Source organism: Cimex lectularius, unplaced genomic scaffold, assembly GCF_000648675.2.
Source record: "Cimex lectularius strain Harlan isolate CLEC.00 unplaced genomic scaffold, Clec_2.1 scaffold268, whole genome shotgun sequence".
Lineage (NCBI taxonomy): Eukaryota > Metazoa > Arthropoda > Insecta > Hemiptera > Cimicidae > Cimex > Cimex lectularius.
The window spans coordinates 562,367-581,633 of NW_019392848.1; the positions used below are offsets into that span (position 1 = coordinate 562,367).

The window sequence follows — 19,267 nt, forward strand, 5'->3', positions numbered from 1 at the left end:
CAATGGTGTTGTCTTTTCTTAGTTCCATATCCAACACGCCAAGCTCCGCCTATTCTCTTTGTTTTCTTTCTTCAATGAGGGAATAGAATTGTTTTCTTATTTTAAACATAGAAAATTCTGATTCAAATCAGTCCTTACCAGTTCCATGCCTTTTTTCATCTTTTCACTGAAGTACTCGAATTTTTCATCTATCATTTATGCAAACGACTGTAAACACCTCGTCAGAGTCCAGTCAGGCAAAGGATATTCACAGAGCGGTGCAATGGAATTACTGAGGATTGACAGCGCAAAATGCAAAGCGAATTATGGCCAATTAAACGCTGAACGAGAAAAAGAATGCAGGAACAGCAACACGTGTTAATATTTTTACGAGTGACTTTGGTTGAAAAAAAAAAAACTATACATTTTTATTTTTTTTAATTGATCACCATTTTTTGAACAAACAGGTTTATGGTTATTTACAGTAAATTTGTAAAAATTAAACTTGAAATCTATCCGTGGAAATAATGTAGGCAAAACTATTTACAAATTTTTTTAATTTTCACATTTCATAACACTGTCAATAGAATTTTAATGAATTAACACAATTTTAAGCTTGGCTTACACTGCGCAGCTAAACGAAGGGGGTTTTCTGTTTAATGAGCTACGTTTTACTGCGAAACACCAGGTAAGATCCTAACTTTTTGACATGGTCGTGTTATAGCAGTAATAAAAAGTAGTTTATCGAAATGTAGACTTTCATAAGATTTCTGATTTTATGATACCTGGCGATTCTCTTGACATTAGGTTTTGAAAACAAAGAATAAGCCCAGCTTAATATTTGCAATAACATATTATACAGTTTCTGTACACTTTATTCTAACGCTTCTATTTACATATTTCGTTTACTTGCCAACTAGCGTTATCAAATACAAATATTTCAGTATTTATTTACAACTTTTTTTGGCAATTTACAATTATTATTTATTTGCAACTGATACGATATGACATATTCTTCTACCTTCTTGTTTTCGAACAATAATAGAATTACAAACCTTAAATAACCTATAATTTTTTTTTGCTCGATTCCATCCATAATAAATAAATTGAAATTAGCAGAGGAAAGAACTGTAGTCTTTCGTATATATCGAGTAGACTTGGATCAATAAGAAAATAATAGTCATTGCTCTACTAAGAACCCGTTCTAGAACGAGTTTAGGCCAATGGTTTGCTGGTAATGTGCACGGGCGTTGAAGCTTCGTATGGCACAAAATTTCCATTAACTGTATACAATATATTCCTAAATGCAGCTATTTTTCATAAGTGAACTAAAATCTCACATTCAAAAATGCATAATTATTTCAGGGTCTAACTCTTTTTGGTCTGATTCAGCTGCTTCCCACTTTCCTCTTTGGTTAAACAAATAAAGACATTTTTAAATCTTGTCCTTGTCTAGGATATAAAAATCTATAGTCATTTGTATTATACCAATCTGATTATCTTCATTATTATATTGTCTTTTTATGCAGTTTATAGACTCGCGCTGAGGTGGACAATATTGATCGGTTTTGGCGTATCAATCGAAACTTTGGTATCAGGTTATACCTGTCAGTCTCTTGGGTGAGGGTTTGTTGAAATATTTATAGCAAATGTACATTGCGTTGTGCTTTAATCCAGTTTCGGAAAAGAAAACTGATTTTTGCTTCGTACACGTTAATATACCGGACGAGGATCGTCGAATTCACAAACATATAAAAAAAAGGACAAGATTGAAAATTCGTAATCACGTATATCGCAAACGTATAGTCAGGGCTGGACCACTGGAGAACCGGAGGGAAGGGGTTCTCCTTTCACCTGCAGAGGAGTTTTTCGTTGTCGGTGGCACATAAGCCGTCAGCGGGTGCTAGGAAAAGTTTACCGTTGTGGCATGAGCAGAGCTGGAAGACTGTCGAGGTGGCGGACGCAGGCTGAAAACTCTGACGACCCCTCGGCTGCGGCCGGGAATGGGCTGTCTTCAGCCCCGGCAGCAGGATTCGAGCCGCTTCCAGGCGAATCTGTAAAAATATCAATTCCAAAAATCTAATAGTATTTTTTTTTAATCGGACACTTACCGCCCCGTCCATCGATTCCAATTTCAGGTCCGTGAGGCAGGTCGCACTTATATCGCCCGCCCTGGACTCCAGCGACACTCCGGAAGGAGCCATCACCTGCAGCGACCTTGTCGGAGATTCCAAGCTGAAAGACATTTATACATTCAACGTGCAAATTTAAATAATCACAAGTTGTCGTTCGTTGAACATATTATATTGTGTAGTGAGTGCGGGGTTCAATCCTTTTTAAAATATAATTCCTACTCACAGTAAGTTGTTTTGCAAGGATCCGGATTTCGAGTCCTTAGCTCATCATCAGGTTGAAGGAGTTCTACAACCAAGTCTCTCGACATGAATTCCTTCAATTAAAAAAAAAAAACACATTAACACGTTACATGAAATCCAATTCATGTCGTGAGACGTGGTTGTAGAACTCCTTCAACTTACTGTGAGTAGAAACTATTATATTGTATTTCTGCATCTAGAGATGCAATAAATAAATGGTACATGCCAAAAAAAAAAAATTAAAAAATAGTAAAACTAACTATAATAGAAAAGGAAAATCACCCAATGTTCTGAAATCAATAGGGCCCTTGAGAACAGGTCTTAAACCCAGCAGGATTTCTAAAAAGCTTATTTGTTAGCCGAGTTTGTTAATATGTTAGCTGTCTTTTGATAAACTTCTCGTAGAAAAAACGCGAATACGGAGGGCTTTTTTAATGGAATGAGCAAGAACATTGAAAAAAGTGTCATTACCCGAAACGTGCAATAATCGTGCAGGCTTTCCCGTATACTCGGTCGTCCTAAAAAGGACAATGAGGATCTTTAACGTCCGCACCTAGCTTATTCGACCTTATCGGACGTTTTGATTCTCAAGATGAGAGCTGACGCACCTCCCAATACAACGGAAATGTGTTACTGCCGCAGCGTTTCTGTAGACGCAGCTCAGCCCCGAGGGGCCAAGACAACCTCGCTCCGCATTCGAAGATGATATGGGTGACTGTTTCCTTCTCCTCATTACATAATCTGCAAATTGGATCATCGTAGTATATACCCATGTTGTTACATTTTTTCTCAGATGCCAGTAACCGGTTAGTACTCCTACCACTCTCTGAGTTTCCTACCTCTCCAATTGCAGCAATGCTTTTGCCAGTCTTGGTGAGGGTTGTTTCAACATAAGTTTACTATGTCTAGCGCCGCTAGAGTTTATCCACTTCTCCTTTTGTTTTGTTTGGATCCATTCTGTGATGGAAGATTCTATATTTGTTTTTGTTATCCCAAGTATAGGTTCGGAGCCTATCTATGGTCTTGCAGACCCTCCTTTGTCCAGGGTGTCTGCTTTTTAGTTGCCCGAAATTCCTTTGTGCCCTGGCACCCAAGATATCATCAGGTTGTTGTGTTTCCCCAGGTTTTGGAGATTTTGTATGCATTCACTGACTCATTTTGATGTGATTCTTTTACATGCTAATGCTTTAATGGCTGCTTGGCTATCAGATCTTATGAGGGTTTTTTTGCCAGTGTAACCTCTTTTAAGATTTTCGAGGGCACAAGCATTGATATCATGTATTTCTGCTTGAATGAAAGACCGAAGTGTACTTCCCTAATGAGTTTGATTGCTCATGTTTTGGGCTTGTACAAAAAACGCCTGATCCGGTTCCTTCGTTTGGAGTGATCTGTATACCATATCATTGTATCTGATGCTCTCCTGTGTTCTTCCTCTCCTTTACAGACCGTTGAAACTTTGTAGGAAGTTGTAAAGAATGTTTTCGAGATCACATAGGCAGTCCCCATTTCAAAGAATGGGTGTCTGATTTTGTTGATTATGGTTGTATGCCCGAATTGTTTAGTTCCTATCCAATGTAATTGCTTCTGGAGCCTAAGTGAGCTTTTCCTAGCCTCTCATTGTATAAATATTTCCAGGGGAGGTAGGTTTAGCAGAGTTTCTAATGCATTTGTAGGGGGTGTTCTCATTGCCCCTGTGATCCATAGGTTTGCTAGTCTTCGTATGCAACCTAATGTTTGGGTAGCTACTTTTTGTTGAGCTTTGTTCCACCAGATTAGTGAATTGAAAGTGTTCTTCACCGGAGGGTAATCCTGTATAGGTTCGCGTCCGGGTCTGAAGTCGTTCGTACTCGCAATCTAACAACCGCACCCGAAAACGGATGTCTCATAGCTGAGAGTAACTAGCCCTCTTCGAAGTTCGGGTGGTAACGCTTTCAGCCCGCAGAACTTCGAAGGCTTTGATAGCGGGGCTTATCGAGCTTCTGCAAGCGGGTTTTTCGGGCTGAAGAAAGCCATACAACAAGGTCGAGCACAACAGCGAGCCAAACATTTCCAGTAAAGTCATTAAGCGAATAAACTAAATTTATTTAATGAATCAAAATCAAAACTGTTTCCTCGATTTGAATGCTATACACTTTAGTTTGTTTTTTCGATAAAATTCAAAAATCCTGAACTGAAAGTGTATTTTAAGTAGATTTAAGTATTATAACAAACTATAAACAAAACTAGAGTAACCTGAATTAAAATTTGCATTTTTGATTAAAAAATTCGTTATTTATTAAATAAGTCTCCCCAGGTAGTAAGTGCCCTAATAAACCTGGCAGCTATTTCGCTACAGCTGTGGCCCGTTTATTCAATTTCAAATTTATTAAGGTGCAGAGAGCGCGCCTTTTTCGTTGTGTCTTTGTTATCTGTGCCAATAAAGTCTTGCACGCATTGCCAAGAAATTGTACCAATAAATTACCTGTTAGTTTTAAAACTATAATATTTATTTTATTAATGAAAATATTCGTGTTTGGCGGCGTTCTTAAATACGATTTTTTTTTTATATTACAAAATTTATTAATCAGGTGTTTGGTAGTACGGCTAAAAGTTAATTAGGAGTCAGTCATCAGCACCTCTGAATTTATCACTGGAGGAAAAAAAGTCATGAATAAAAGGGGCGGTTCTTCTCCGTCGTCTCGTCTCCCAGTTGAAAGGGGTGCAACAGCTTGCTTCCTCCTACAATTTATCCCTTAACAAAGGGGATGATAGCATCGATTTAGACATCTGCCGCATCTTCCTCTCGAAAACACTTGATGTTTTCCTGATTTTCCTTTCGGCCCGCTCTTGTTTTTCACTTAGCCTTAGGACAGTCAGTTAAGTATATTATAAACGTGATGGGACACAAACCGGGTCAACTTTTGATAACAGGTCAGTTTCAATGTGTTATATGTTTAAATATAGTTCCAATATCATTATTGTCGGTGTGCGGTAGGAATTATTGACATATCAAAAAACACAAATTTGGTTTTTTTCATGATATGAAAGTCCGCAATTTAAAAGAAGAGTTTTATTTTAATTTTGTGGAATGCGTCCTTATCCTTACAATAAGCGAATGAATTTTCACCAACGTGTCGAACTATTAATAATGCTTTACTGGCCACATTTGTGAGTCCTTTATTTCGTTACTACGTCTACTACTAGTAGACGTAGATATTGTTGCTATTCGATCCGAAAAATAATCTTTGGATAATTTATACAAGTTTGCAGGGCGGTTTATATCCCTAATCAACAGACATGTGGAGGTTAGATGGACAAAAGGACACGAGTTAATGAATTTTAACGTCATAGTAATATTTTTTATGTATTTTTTTCAGGATGCCGGTGTTTTTGAAAAAAAAAAGTTTATTTGTAAGTATGTCGGGTTGGAATGCGGGGCGCTGGATTCGAACCCGGGACCTTTACCTTAATCATGCGCGCAGGGTCGACCCCTAAACCGTTGCGGCCAACGACGCCCCTTATTCTTGTTGGTATTTTACAATCAGTATATACACAAAATATAACAATTGCTACAAAATTAAAATGTATGTTGTATGAAAATGTCATTGTTGGAATGTAAAAACTTATTATAGAGATGTACAAATTCATACGGAAAAATTCAAAACTTTAAAATCGGTTCCTAAAAGTATCGATTTTGGATTAACCCACTGTTTAAGGCAACCACAGAAATTCTATTACTAGTATCAAAGTTTTATTTAGAATGAACATTCGCCAAAATGACTACGTTTATAAGTTTAGTTTCACCGAGAGAAATCTTTACTAAAAAATCTGTACAATTTAATGTTATTGTAAATCAGAATAGAAAAACTTGAATCATTTTACATATTTCCTTATACCTCTCTAACAAAGATAATATAAATTATTTTACAATAAACACTTACTTATTATAATTTACATGCGATTGTGTGAGGCTAGAGGTCGGTTTATGCAAATCCGCGAGAAAGTAATGTAACACAAATCAGGTTAAATAATCGAAAAGGAATGCTTTCTGGAGACACACTGACGGGCCCTTTAGAAAGGAAAACTTTGCTCTCACAACTTGGCCCCCCTAATAATCAGGAGCCTTGATGGAAATCAGTATATCAAGACCTCCCTTGCACCACTGCCTAACTTTTCCAGTTACACTCCTTAACATGCGTTCCGTTCGGCGGTCTCACCTAAAGAGTTTCACGGAGTTCTGGACTTTATTTCGTCGGACAGGGGAGAAACTTGGCCGGGGCGGGGAAGGACATGCTCCAGGTAGCAATAGACGATACAAAAATACACCCACCTCAGGTCCGATCCTGGGTTGGCCCTCACCAAAGGCGTCTGGAGGCTACCGTCAATCACAACCCCTCCTGCCCCTGAAACACACAATAGTATTATTCTACAAACATTCAATTGATTTTTTCTGCCTGGAGATGAGCACCGCAAAAAACATGCAATAAATAAAAAGAAAATTAATCGGATCAGAATGTGACAAAAAATTATTACAGCTGCAAAATAGATACTTTAACAAAAACCTAATTAAAACCGACCTTGGTAGTTAATGAGTAATTTAACAAGTAAACATCATATTTACACTGCAATTATAATTGCACAATTAGATACTTGGGATCTTCAGAGGTTTTTTATTCGGCACATCGCATTTTTGTTAATAAATATTAAAATAATACCCTTACAATTATTGAGTAATACATACGAAATATCAGTGGATTTATGATTTTAACTTCCTAGCCAAAACTAATAGTAAAATAGCCTGTTTTTCTCAAAACAAGCTCCATTATGGACTATACGAGCATTTATTTCTCAAATTTATTGAAATTATATGTCTACATGGAGAACAATTCTACAAAGCTAGTTTGAACTTTCTTTTCCAAATTTTGTTAAAAATTACCTAATCTCCGAAAAAAAGACAGTTGAAGAACAGACCGTAGAAAATGATAGGCTTTTGGATGGTCAAACTTAAAACATGAAGCACTTTCGGTATAGCGGGCATTTTTTTATTGCAAATTTGCACTTTTTTTATCGTTTCACCTGCTAAAACAGAATAGCGGATTAATGCAGGCATACACCATCCAAGAAAGTGGCAGCCGGAGGGCTCGATCCGCAGAGAAGCTCTCACGTAGCCATAGGACTGTCGACAGATGGCCCTCGAAAGATCTGACTCGTTGGAGCGAGATTCACCAGATTAGGAATAGGCCATGCGAGGATGACACACGGTCATTTACTTTCTAATGTTTGGTTGTGCCGCACTAAACTGTAGTGTGTGGTAGGTTATTTGGAAATCTTGAGATGCGGTCTGGTGTGATGTGGGTTTTAGATAAACATTTTCATGTCAACTTTTCGATCTTTATTGAGATCATCTTCAGGGATCATAAACGTACGTCATGCCAGACCGCATCTCCCAATCTCCAAATAATCATTAAACTGAAGGTTGCCGTTCGTTTGGCTTTATATAAAGAGCGCATAGGAATGATACCGGATATGAGAATTGTGCTTGATCAGGGCAACGACTATTTGAGTCCCCTGTTTCGATTCTTGAATGAATCTGGGAAGTTTTATTGTATATAGTAGTAATGTGTCTCGTAGTGAGTGTTGAGAAAGAATATATTTATTGGCGTGAATGTTTTGTGTGAGAGGACCTATAGTGGAATATTAAGTACCCATCAACCGACAATTAGGTAAGTTATACAACAGGTGTAAAGAGTGATGGAATTGATATTAGTGGAGTAATCCAACATCCTAACTGAGTGAATAGTAAATAGGAAAGAATGTTTTTCATAGTGAGTGAGAGAAGTATAGGAGACTGATTATGATGGTGGCTGAAATGACCTAGTTGTTGATAGCCTCTGGCGCCCAACATCGGTGGCTGGACGGATAGGCTCTAGATCAGACCTCAGATTGCCAAACCCAAGGTTGTTGTTCTGTAAGCCTACCGGTATTTTTTTTTTAATTGCAAAGATATTTTTTTACGAGGGTTCGTAACAGCAATGGTACATCAACGTCCAGGGTGCCGAAAGCCCATTTGTAGAACGTCGTAAGTTAGAATGCAGGGCCGCTGGAATAACCTTAATCTTACAGCGATACAGATGAGCGTCGTGACAACGCCTAAACCAGTGGTGCGGCCACCGACTCCCCTTTGAGGTTATTATAAACCAGTAATCAGGAACCATCCAATTGTAATCACTTTTTGGCGCATACAATTCTTGGCAGTAACTGCTTGATTTATTATTTCACAGGACGACAATAATAATCATAATAATCCATCCTACAGTAAGTGAGCACCTAAGCAACTAACATTCATGGTACACCCATGTTTTCATTGTTTCTTTTCGACCTAATGCACAATAGCTTGTTCTTCTGATACCAGTGAAGATCAAAAAGGTAAAGACCAAATTCTATAACTTTAGCTTTTGTTCTCAGACTACCAAGTTCTTTGGTACTATTACATAATCTTCAGATAAAAATTTACCAAACCAAGGATTTTGTTTATTTACATTATCTTCACCAAAAACATGTTATTTAATTTAGAACATCTGCCAAATTTTAAATTCGTAAGGAAAAATAATTTAATGAATGTTTCAGGGCTTTGTTCATTTTAGTTTTTCTGGGTATGTCAAAAACTAAAACCGACTAAGAATAGGAAATACATGCTCTTAAATGTGGTATGCAGAAAATTCCTATTTAACAAAAATATGTGCCTTACAGCCAGACATAAGTCCTTAATTTTTTATTAAATAAATTAATAGATTAATTGACGTTTTCTCACCTTGAAGCCTGAGCAAATCTGCTCCGACGACTACTTCGTTTTTGTCTGCAGAAAACAGCGTCCTTCCTTGAAGATCGCTCACTTTAAATCGAGACGCTTTTGCTTCTAGTTTATCATTGCCTGCATCAAATTGTATTTGTTAGTAGAGGACAGACATAAAAATGTAATATGTAATTTTTTTACTGCTTTACTATTGTATTAAATGTAATTACAATTAATTAAGGTTTTTAGTTGAGATAAAAAAGTGAATGGCACGAGCGGGATTCGAACCCACGATCTTCGGCTAGATACGCCGCTGCGCTACCACTTGACCTATCGTGACCTCGATCCACTAGGACACTAACTTCCCACATCAACCCCGACTTTTGAATTTTCCCTCCTTTTTGCCATTTTTCAATTTTCATCCCGCTCGTGCCTTTGACTTTTTTATCTCAACTAAAAACCTTAATTAATTGTAATATATTAATTGGTCAAGCGGACCACGAAATTAATGAATATATTTCATAAATATCATGTACTCTACATTCAAAGCGCAATAGTTTGTACATTACTTATCTAATATAATTTATCAATTTGAAAAGTCCACATCTGTCTAGTGTGTTATTCACGGTTTGTAGTGTCATTTCCGGGTGGAAATTATTTAAAAACCAGCCAAATTGGGCAATTTGATATAAAAAAAAAACTAAAGAAAAGCTTAGAAAACAACCCAATTTACCAGTTCGTTATAAAGAAGGCGGGGCATTCAGTAACTTTTTTGTTAAAATAGTTAAAATAAAATAATAAAATTAAAATTTATGTAAATTGAAAATGCAAGCTCTTTTCATTTAATTCAGAAACCTTTTACTTAACGCCCTCGCACCTCACTTTTAATACAACTTTTTTTATATTAAATGATTTCTTGACAGATGAGTTCTGATGTTTTTGTTTTCGTAAAAAATTGAAATTTGAATTTGAATATGAAAAAGAAAACAATTGACAACAAGTTTTCGTTTTTCCACGAAGACTAGTAAAACTACCTTAGAATAAGACGGAAATATTGTAACAAATACATAAATACACACTAACTTCCCATCGCAACCCCACCTTTTGAATTTTCCCTCCTTTTTGCCATTTTTCAAATGTCGTGCAAAGGCTGCTCTACCACTTGAGCTATCGTGACCTCGATCCACTCGGACACTAACATCTGAACCCAACCTTTTGAATTTTCCCTCCTTTTTGCCATTTTAGATATTTTCATTTTTCTTTGGGATTACATTGTATTAAATTGTAATTACTGTTGTATTCAGTGTGCTCTTGGATATACAATGTTTTTGGTGATTTCATTAAATTAAATGAACACAATTGAACGCGTGATATTAATGATTGTATTTAGTCATATTAGATATTCACTTTCACTAATTTCATGGTCCGCTTGACCAATTAATATATTACAATTAATTAAGGTTTTTAGTTGAGATAAAAAAAGTCAGTGGCACNAGAGAGAGTGCTAATACGCTTTACAAATTCATTAATGTAAATTAATGATACTAGTTTCAATTCATTATTATTTCTATGTAAGGTCTTGGTTGCGATAAAAAAAGTCAGTGACACGAGCGGGATTCGAACCCACGTCCTTCGGCTAAATACGCCGCTGCTCTACCACTTGAGCTACAGTGACTTCGATCCTCTCGGACACCAACACTCCATCTCAAACTACCTTTCGAATTTGCCCACTTTTTGCCATTTTCAAATACCGTGTAATCAGGATTGGATTCTCAGCGACTTATGAAGTGGCCGAAGGTCGTGGGTTCGTTTCCCGCCCGTGACACTGACTTTTTTATCTCCACCAAGACCTTACATAGAAAGAATAATTAATTGAAATAAATAAATTGGTCAATTGATCACTATAACCTAAATGGATGATATTAGTAGTGAGGCTAGGAGAAAAACGTTTAATTTCTCGGTTGCTAGGAATAAATAGATGCAGAAGTGCAAAGACATATGCCAGTAATAGAAAATTCACTTTTTCTGTTTCCCATTTTGAAAAACTCATAGGAAAAAATGATACACATCACATCTATAACCTTGATTGGAATGTTTTTGTTGAGTACTTAAGTGGCAAAAGTATTAGTTACGTAATTATTATTTATTTGCATTTTGCCATAGGAGGAGCTTGTATAATAATGTAATTATTAAGTGGCAATTATACTTATCAGTATTTATTGATATTTATTAGCTTGATAAGATTTATTTTACACACTTACTATCTCCCTTTTATTTCTGTCGCTCCCTCTCTCTCTCACTCTTACTCGATTTTTATCTCTCTCCCGCTTAATCTTACTCTCTCTCTTTTTCTTTCTTGCTCACTCTTTTTCTCTCTCCCTTCTCTCTCACTCTTACTCGATATTTATCTCGCTCACTCTTACTCTTACTATCTCTCTCTCTCTTTTTCTTTCTTGCTCACTCTTTTTCTCTCTCCCTTTTCTCTCACTCTTACTCAATCTTTAATTTTGTCACTATTACTCTTACTCTCTCTCTTTTTCTTACTCACTCTTTTTCTCTATCCTCCTCTCTCTCACTCTCTCTTACTCGCCCGCTTTCTCTCACTCTTTCTCTTATTCTCTCTCTCCTTTCGTTTCTTGCTCACTCTTTTTCTCTCTCCCTTTCTCTTTCACTCTTACTCGATCTTTAACTCTCTCGCCCTCTCTCTATCACTCTCTTTTACTTGCTCTTTCTCGCTCTCTCTCTCTCTCTCTCTCTCTCTCTCTCTCTCTCTCCCTCTATTACGCTTACCCTCTCTTTTTCTCTCTCCCACACTCTCTTTTCTTTCTTTCATTCTATATGCATTCAATTTCACAGTTTTTCACTTTATTTTCATTCGAAATTTTATTACACTCTGGAAAAAAAAGACGTTAATAAACTATCAGTGAAATAGAGGAAATAGTATTATATGTCAGCTATACTATTATTATATGTAGTATTATTATAATTACTATTATTACTTACTTATTAATTACTATTAATTACTATTATTATAATATTATGTGTAGTATTATATGTTTGCTACTACTACTATTTATTTTAGAATATATAGGGAATTTCTCAAGACCTCTTTTATCAGATTAAACGATTTATTGGTTAAGGTGGATATCTCTTAAACTCTTGAGTTCTTCGACGATCATCCGATTTATTCTCTCATTTTATACGTGCGAGAGAATAGAAAATCAATATTAATTTTTCTCGCCGTTCTAATTGGAGAGATCCAGGGTAATTTACTCGAGCGAGACACGACTGGCTATTAGGAGGATAAGTTGATTAGGAAAACGGCGAGAAGAGTGAAAAGCTGCCGTCCGAAAAATAGGAGGGACCTAACTGGGTTAACCATCTGAAACGACAACAGGGCTAATGACCACAGAATCAGAGCTAAATACGACACAGTTCTACTATTTTTCGCCCCCTGTAGAGAAAAATCGCGCCATAGTGCACCCTCTCATTTCTTCTTTTTATTCAATTAATCCTGACAAATCATTTTGAACTTTTTAATTTTTTACACTTCCTTTTATTTAAGGCAAAAATTAAGATAAACCTAATTTTTGTGGCTTCAATTTTGTAGTTACAAAATATTGCAAATTACATTATTTTATTGTTTTTATTTAATGTTGTAACATTGAACATAATAACAAATTTAAAACCTGTTGGATTTTCAACGAACAAATATTATATCCCTTGTCCACTGCCCTGCAAACGATCTCTTGGTTTTTGCACGAAAAAAATGGCCAAATTTGGAAATACATATTTTTTCAGCCTTTTATGTTAAGACCTGAGCTAGGCCTCATTTTTTTACAAAATTTTACAGTGAACAAGATAGCTTTGTTAAATGTTTTCCTAGCTTCACCCATTCTCAGTCAATTCAAAAAATTGCCAATTTTGGCTCTGTTTGCCTAAACTTCAAATTGAGCTTTGGAGCCAGGAAATCGTCCTTGAGCGACACCCTTTAGCAATCGATAAGAAATTTTAATAAGCTTTCAATTGGTTACCTTCCACTATGCCCGATTTCTCAACATTTTTCGAGTTATTTGCTATATTCGGGCAAAAAACGTGTTTTTTACGTCCTCATGGGAAAAAAACCGATCACTCTCTTTCTTAATTTTCAAAAATGCAGAAATTTTGATCCGTCAAGTTTTCGCAAGTTTTACGCTCTGGAACTTTTGTTCTGAAGGTTTTTTTCAAAAAATGGCCAGGGAAGCGACAATTCTCAATTTTTAATATTTTGACCTTTCGGGATGCTGTATGCATCTGCTGTCGATAACCACTTGTTTACCTCAACACGGAAATTCAACTTTTTCCCCATTTTACAAGTGTTGTGTGGCAGTTTGGCTTCGAATATCGTATTGAAGTAATAGGTTTATTTATGGTAAAATCGAGAGAGAGATCGTTTTTTTCCCCACCGAGCGCGTAAAAAACCACACATTTTGCCCGAAAATCGCGAGTAATTCGAAAATGGTTGAGAAATCGCGCAAAGTGAAAGGCGACCAATGGAAAGCTTATTAAAATTTCCTATCGATTGCCGAGGGGCATCGCTCTAGGCCGATTCCCTGGCTTCATAGCTCAATTTGAAGTTTTCTAAAAAGTGTAAAAATTGGCATATTCCAGAATTTTTGACTTTATTGATGAATGACTGAAGAAAGGAAAACATCTAAAAAAAACTATCTTGTTTAGCATAAAATTTTCTAAAAAATAAGACCTAGCGCAGGTATGTGTATTAATAAGTGGAAAAACCATGTGGTAAGTTTTTCAATGGGCAGTATATTTCGCGAGTAATAGATATATTTTCAGGACCGTATTAACTGTAAAATTAGATGTAAAAAAGTTACAAAAACGAAATGATACTTCTAATAACGTAGGCCAAAAGCATACAAGACCAAAGATGAGTAATCCACCTTCCCAGCAGTAGAGAAACCGTGGAGGTTGGATAAATTCAAGACGTGTTACGAATTTTTCTATGGTGCTACGAGCATCGGAGAAAAAAAATCCCTCCGCTGATCCAATCAAAACAATTTATTTCTGTAGAAATGGTGAATGATGGAGTGAGTGCGGTGTTCAATCCTTGTTTAAAAAGGATTTACTTCTGTTTTCTATTAAAAAAAAAGTATTAAAGGGTTTTAAATAGTACTTAAAATGAATCTGATTTTTTCCAAGTGTTTTTGACCTACTCTATTGGAGGCATCAATTGGATTTTATAACTTTCTACACATCTTATCTTATTTATTACGATCTTACGTATAATTTTTTTAACCTACGTAAAAAGTAAATCGGCTGATATGCAGAGTAGTTTTCTAAGAGACGAAAAAACCTGTATGATTCTACTCCAGTTATGGTCCACTATATGCTGCAAAAATACTGATTTTTTAACTCACTATGTCCATAACATATTAATTCTTTATTTTTTCGGGAAAAAACTGACTTGTCGCAAAATAAATTTGCTCCGATATCTACGCATTTTCCAACAAAATTATGGTCGTTATTAAAATATGTTCAATTGTCGAAACATTGCGTTGCTTGTTGGGCGCTTTCAGCCCGACTGAGAGCCGTTTCGTTGGTACAAACTTATAAAATTTAAAATTTGGACGATTTTTTCACCCATTGACTCCGCTGTGATGAAACGACTAAAGATTGGCGAATTTGGCACAAATATTGGCATTTAAAATGCTTCCGGCTGATTGGTATGATCGGTAAATTCTTTTTCCAGGAAGTATGGTATATCACCCACAAAAAATACATTTATTATATAGAAAAATTGCTGGCCCAAATAATTTATATATCTATACTTATTGTAAATTAAACGAAGAACAAAAATTATTGTTTATAACGTATGTTAGTAATTAATGTAATCATTAAAAATTAAATTATCAATTGTAATTAAGGATCAATTTTTTTTCTTTTTTCTTTTGTATTTTTTTCTTTGAGTCGACCAAAAATTTAAGTCAAATGAAAATCGACCTCCAGCAGAACGACACTCCATGCCGTAATTTTACTTTAAATTATATGTTATGTAATGTTTATAACTTTTCTTTTTTGCAATGAAGTATTATTATTATAGAAAAATCAAGGTTTTAAGCCAAGGGAAAGATTTAATTTGTAATAATTGCAGAAATTTGATTTTATGAAAAATTGATTACCAAAGATTAAAATAAAATATACACTAAGTTAATAAATTAATAAAAAATGCAATAAAAATAGTAACAAATATACAACAGAATAATGCTTGGTTTTTCCAGGTAATAAATATGTGAAAAGAATATTTCACCATACTGTGCTAACCGTGTTTATTCAAAATATACTCATAATTAACAAGCAACTGATGAACCATTAGCATCCTTTTGTTATATGTACACTCTGGTTTATATTTAGTCTCGGTTTAAATTGAAAAATATATTCTTTTTGCATGAATGGAGAATCCTGAAGTGGCACAATAATAGGCGCTGAAAGAGTGATGGTATTCCAAAACATTGGATTTTTGACAAGTCCTTCCATCAAAATTTTAATTTTACCAAATTGGAATAAATTACAATGTCTTATTTATAAAGAATATCTGAACTAACATTGAGTAAATAATAATTGGTTAACACTTTTTTTAACGGGCATGGAAATAATCGAGATTTGTATTCATAGAAAAATAAAGGTTAAACATGTGTGGTGATTAGTGACCGTTAATCGATAATTATTCAGAAATCGTGAGATGCGGTCCGGTGTGATGTAAGTTTCAGAAAAACATTTTCTCTATCTTGCCAACATTTCGATCTTTATTGAGATCATCTTCAGGGCTCAAAGTGTTTGTCTTCTGTGTAATTGTGCCATTTTTGCGTGTCGTGTTGAGAGTGCCACTCTGAGCCCTGAAGATGATCTCAATAAAGATCGAAACGTTGGCACGATAAAGAAAATGTTTTTCTGAAACCTACATCACACCAGACCGCATCTCACGATTTCTGAATAATTAAAAATTAAACATTTGATTTTTGACGTCTCTCCATCAAAAATTTTAATTTTACCAAATTGGAATAAATTACAATGTCTTATTTATAAAAAATATCAGAACTTACATTGAGTAAATAATAATTGGTTTACACTTTTTTAACGGGTGTGGAAATAATGGAGATTTGTATTCATATAAAAATAAAAGTTAAATATTTGACGACGTAATTTAAAAATTATGGTCGACCGAGTGAATGAATTTGAAAGAAAATCTAAACCTTCGACTTCTTTTATTATTCAATTTAGATAATTTATAACAATAGATATTAGATTATTGAGAACATTATGTTTTAAAGTTATTGAATAATGTCATCAATCAGCCTTTGGAGTAAAAACATTTTTATTTAAAGTGTAAGATAATGATCTCATTTTTTACTAACGAATGATCTCGAACTCGGTACTGTCTTCATGAAAACAAAAACAAAAAACAAATTCAATTGTTACTGCCAAACTTGCGATCTGTTTTAAGTTCATCATCAAGGCAATACTAAATATGTCTACAAATTGACATAATTCAGTGTTCATTGACATAATTCAAATGGCAAAAAGGAGGGAAAATTCAAAAGGTGGGGTTGAAATGGGAAGTTAGTGTCCGAGTGGAAGGAGGAGCTCAAGTGGTAGAGCAGCGGCGTATCTAGCCGAATATCGTGGGTTCGAATCCAGCTCGTGACACTGACTTTTTTTATCTCAACTAAAAACCTCAATTAATTGAAATAATTCAGTAATGTTACAGTCTTGGCAATTTTGGGATTGAGTCGGTATTCAGAGAAATTTTAAACTATTTGTTAAAAATTTAATTTATATCGATTTGAATGCTAGATAAGGTATTTAAGATTGTTTTGCCTTGATGATGGCCTTAAATCAAAATTGACCTTACCGAGATCGAAATTATTCATCAAAATTCTTTTATCGTAATTAGTATCTAATAAATATTTACTCAATTATTAATTTTATATCAGGTTTTGCCATCTGTGATGAAATTCAAGATTCTTTACTTTTGTTTCGCTTAAAAAAAATTAAAATTAAAAATTGATTGTGTTATAATTTTCCAAATTAAGGCCGGACGAATAAATTAGATTTTGAAAAAATTTCAATTTTGAAAATGCTTTTATTAAACATCAGTAACTACTTAATTACAGGTTAATCACACCGCAGAGCACACAGGGAAATCTCACAACTTAGTAAATGTTGATCGCGATAACTAATTTAACATCGACTAATGGTAGATATTAAAAATATTAAAATGTTCAAACCACTTTGGGTACGGCAAACGATCCCATTTTATAATGCCCGATAACCGGACTTTGAAGTAATTAATTATTGTTTTCGATTGAGAATATGTAAAGCTATTATTACATGCAAACAAGAGTAATGTTTGTTCACGTAGCCAATTAATTAGTGCTAGTGCTCTATTGTTCGGTTAGTTCGCCGTTCAATGGACGACTTTTAATAATTCATTAATTGTTTATGTTCAATATCCTCCGGGAGGTTCAGTCTATGGTTCAATAATGGGTTTTGTTTTGTCATTAAACATTGTATTTATATTGGCAATTATTTATTTATTTTCACTTTTTGAATCGAAAAATAATTTTCATTCGTGCATCAAATCAAATCAACTATAGTTTTAAGTAGTGTACAAAAATGGACGACGCAATTAGTATTTATTTATGATAGGTTTGGTTAGTCAATTGATGATTCGATGATAGATTAACTAACAGATACCATTTAAAACACAATCGCTGAGTAGTTGAAAATGTATTTTCTTCAAAACGTGTTTATGTTTCTTACCTTAACAAGGAAAATAATTAAATTGTATTCAGGAGGGAATAAATATTTTTCGAAAATATATATTTTTTTTGTCTATCGGATATTGCGGAAAAAGGCTCACATCGAATTTTAATCAATTCATTGCGGATTCGCAGGCCGCAACAAGGAAATAAAATTAGAGGGCAGATCTAAAAACCTTTCAACTGAATCGCATTCGTCCGCTGAGCTTTTTATGTTAAAACGAAAACCAAATCTGGAGCATGATTTTTGGAAGCATCGTTAATCATTTTTTTAAATAAAAAAACCTTTTACCGGACATTTAATTTCAATATTATATTAAACAGCATTGATCTTAATGGGTACTTATCACGTATAATGGACAAATAGTTCACCAATTGAATATAATTTTGCGGAATTGTTAGTATCAAGTGGTTAACCGCAATAAAAATATGTATCCGATTTTCGACAGGATTGGTAGGTATTATTACGGTGTTTATATTGTACTACATAAAAAATATAGTTCTTGTTAAAACAAAGAGTATTGTCAAACTGCAATTTACCGAGAACAAGTGAGTTTGTAATGCTTTGAACTTTGCATGAATAATTGATCAGAGTGACAAATTGCGCTTTAGTAATATCAAACCATTCGCATTTTGACCATAAAAGCATAGATTTAACTGTGAGAAACGTTTCAGTTCAAATGTCAATTCCAACATTGTGTTCCCTTCAGTTGAATAAATTGTACGTTCAAAACCTCATTCATAACCTAAAGCGTCTAAAGACTAAAGTTATTTTTTCTACTTAGAAATGTAGACCAATTTCGGTACTAATTTTTTTTCATATTTTGAGGAAAAACCCAAAACATCATGTTGTCTCACATAAAATAATATGTTTTTGTTACGTTCTCTGATTATATTTACATCTAGATATACGTTCTATACCATTTACCTTTACTTACTATTTACTAGTTCAGAAAACATTTACAATCGGTAATATTGACAATTATCAATTTTATATTCATGTACGATAAACCTTACAAAATACATCATCAAATTTTAGAAATTTGGAAAACTCAATTTTTTTAAGTTTTCTTCAAGAGATACCCCATGGAAAACGTTTAATATCAATCGATGACTAACTTCTGAATAAAATTGTGGAAGAAAATCCCCATCAAAGTTTAGAATAGTGAATTAACCGAAACAGGTGGAACGTGGTCAAAAATCACAAGACTCGTGACCATTTCTAAACTTTTCTCCCTGATTTTTAATACATTACAAACTCGTTAAAAACAAAAATGTATTTTACTAATGTCAAATATATATATGTAGATATATATATATATATA

General features: G+C 34.5%; 1 protein-coding gene across 1 annotated transcript in view; it reads right to left on the bottom strand.

Moving 5' to 3' along the window:
- Window positions 1–435: 435 nt before the first annotated feature.
- The window catches only part of LOC106662016, a 30,945-nt gene continuing 12,113 nt past the window's right edge, over window positions 436–19,267 (bottom strand). The window contains exons 3-6 of the mRNA XM_024228674.1: window positions 9,145–9,264; window positions 6,664–6,736; window positions 2,091–2,214; window positions 436–2,033 (exon numbers count right to left, since the gene is read on the bottom strand). Of these exons, the coding sequence (XP_024084442.1) occupies window positions 1,830–2,033; window positions 2,091–2,214; window positions 6,664–6,736; window positions 9,145–9,264 (521 nt within the window). The 3' untranslated portion in view covers window positions 436–1,829. The remainder of the gene's footprint in view (window positions 2,034–2,090; window positions 2,215–6,663; window positions 6,737–9,144; window positions 9,265–19,267) is intronic.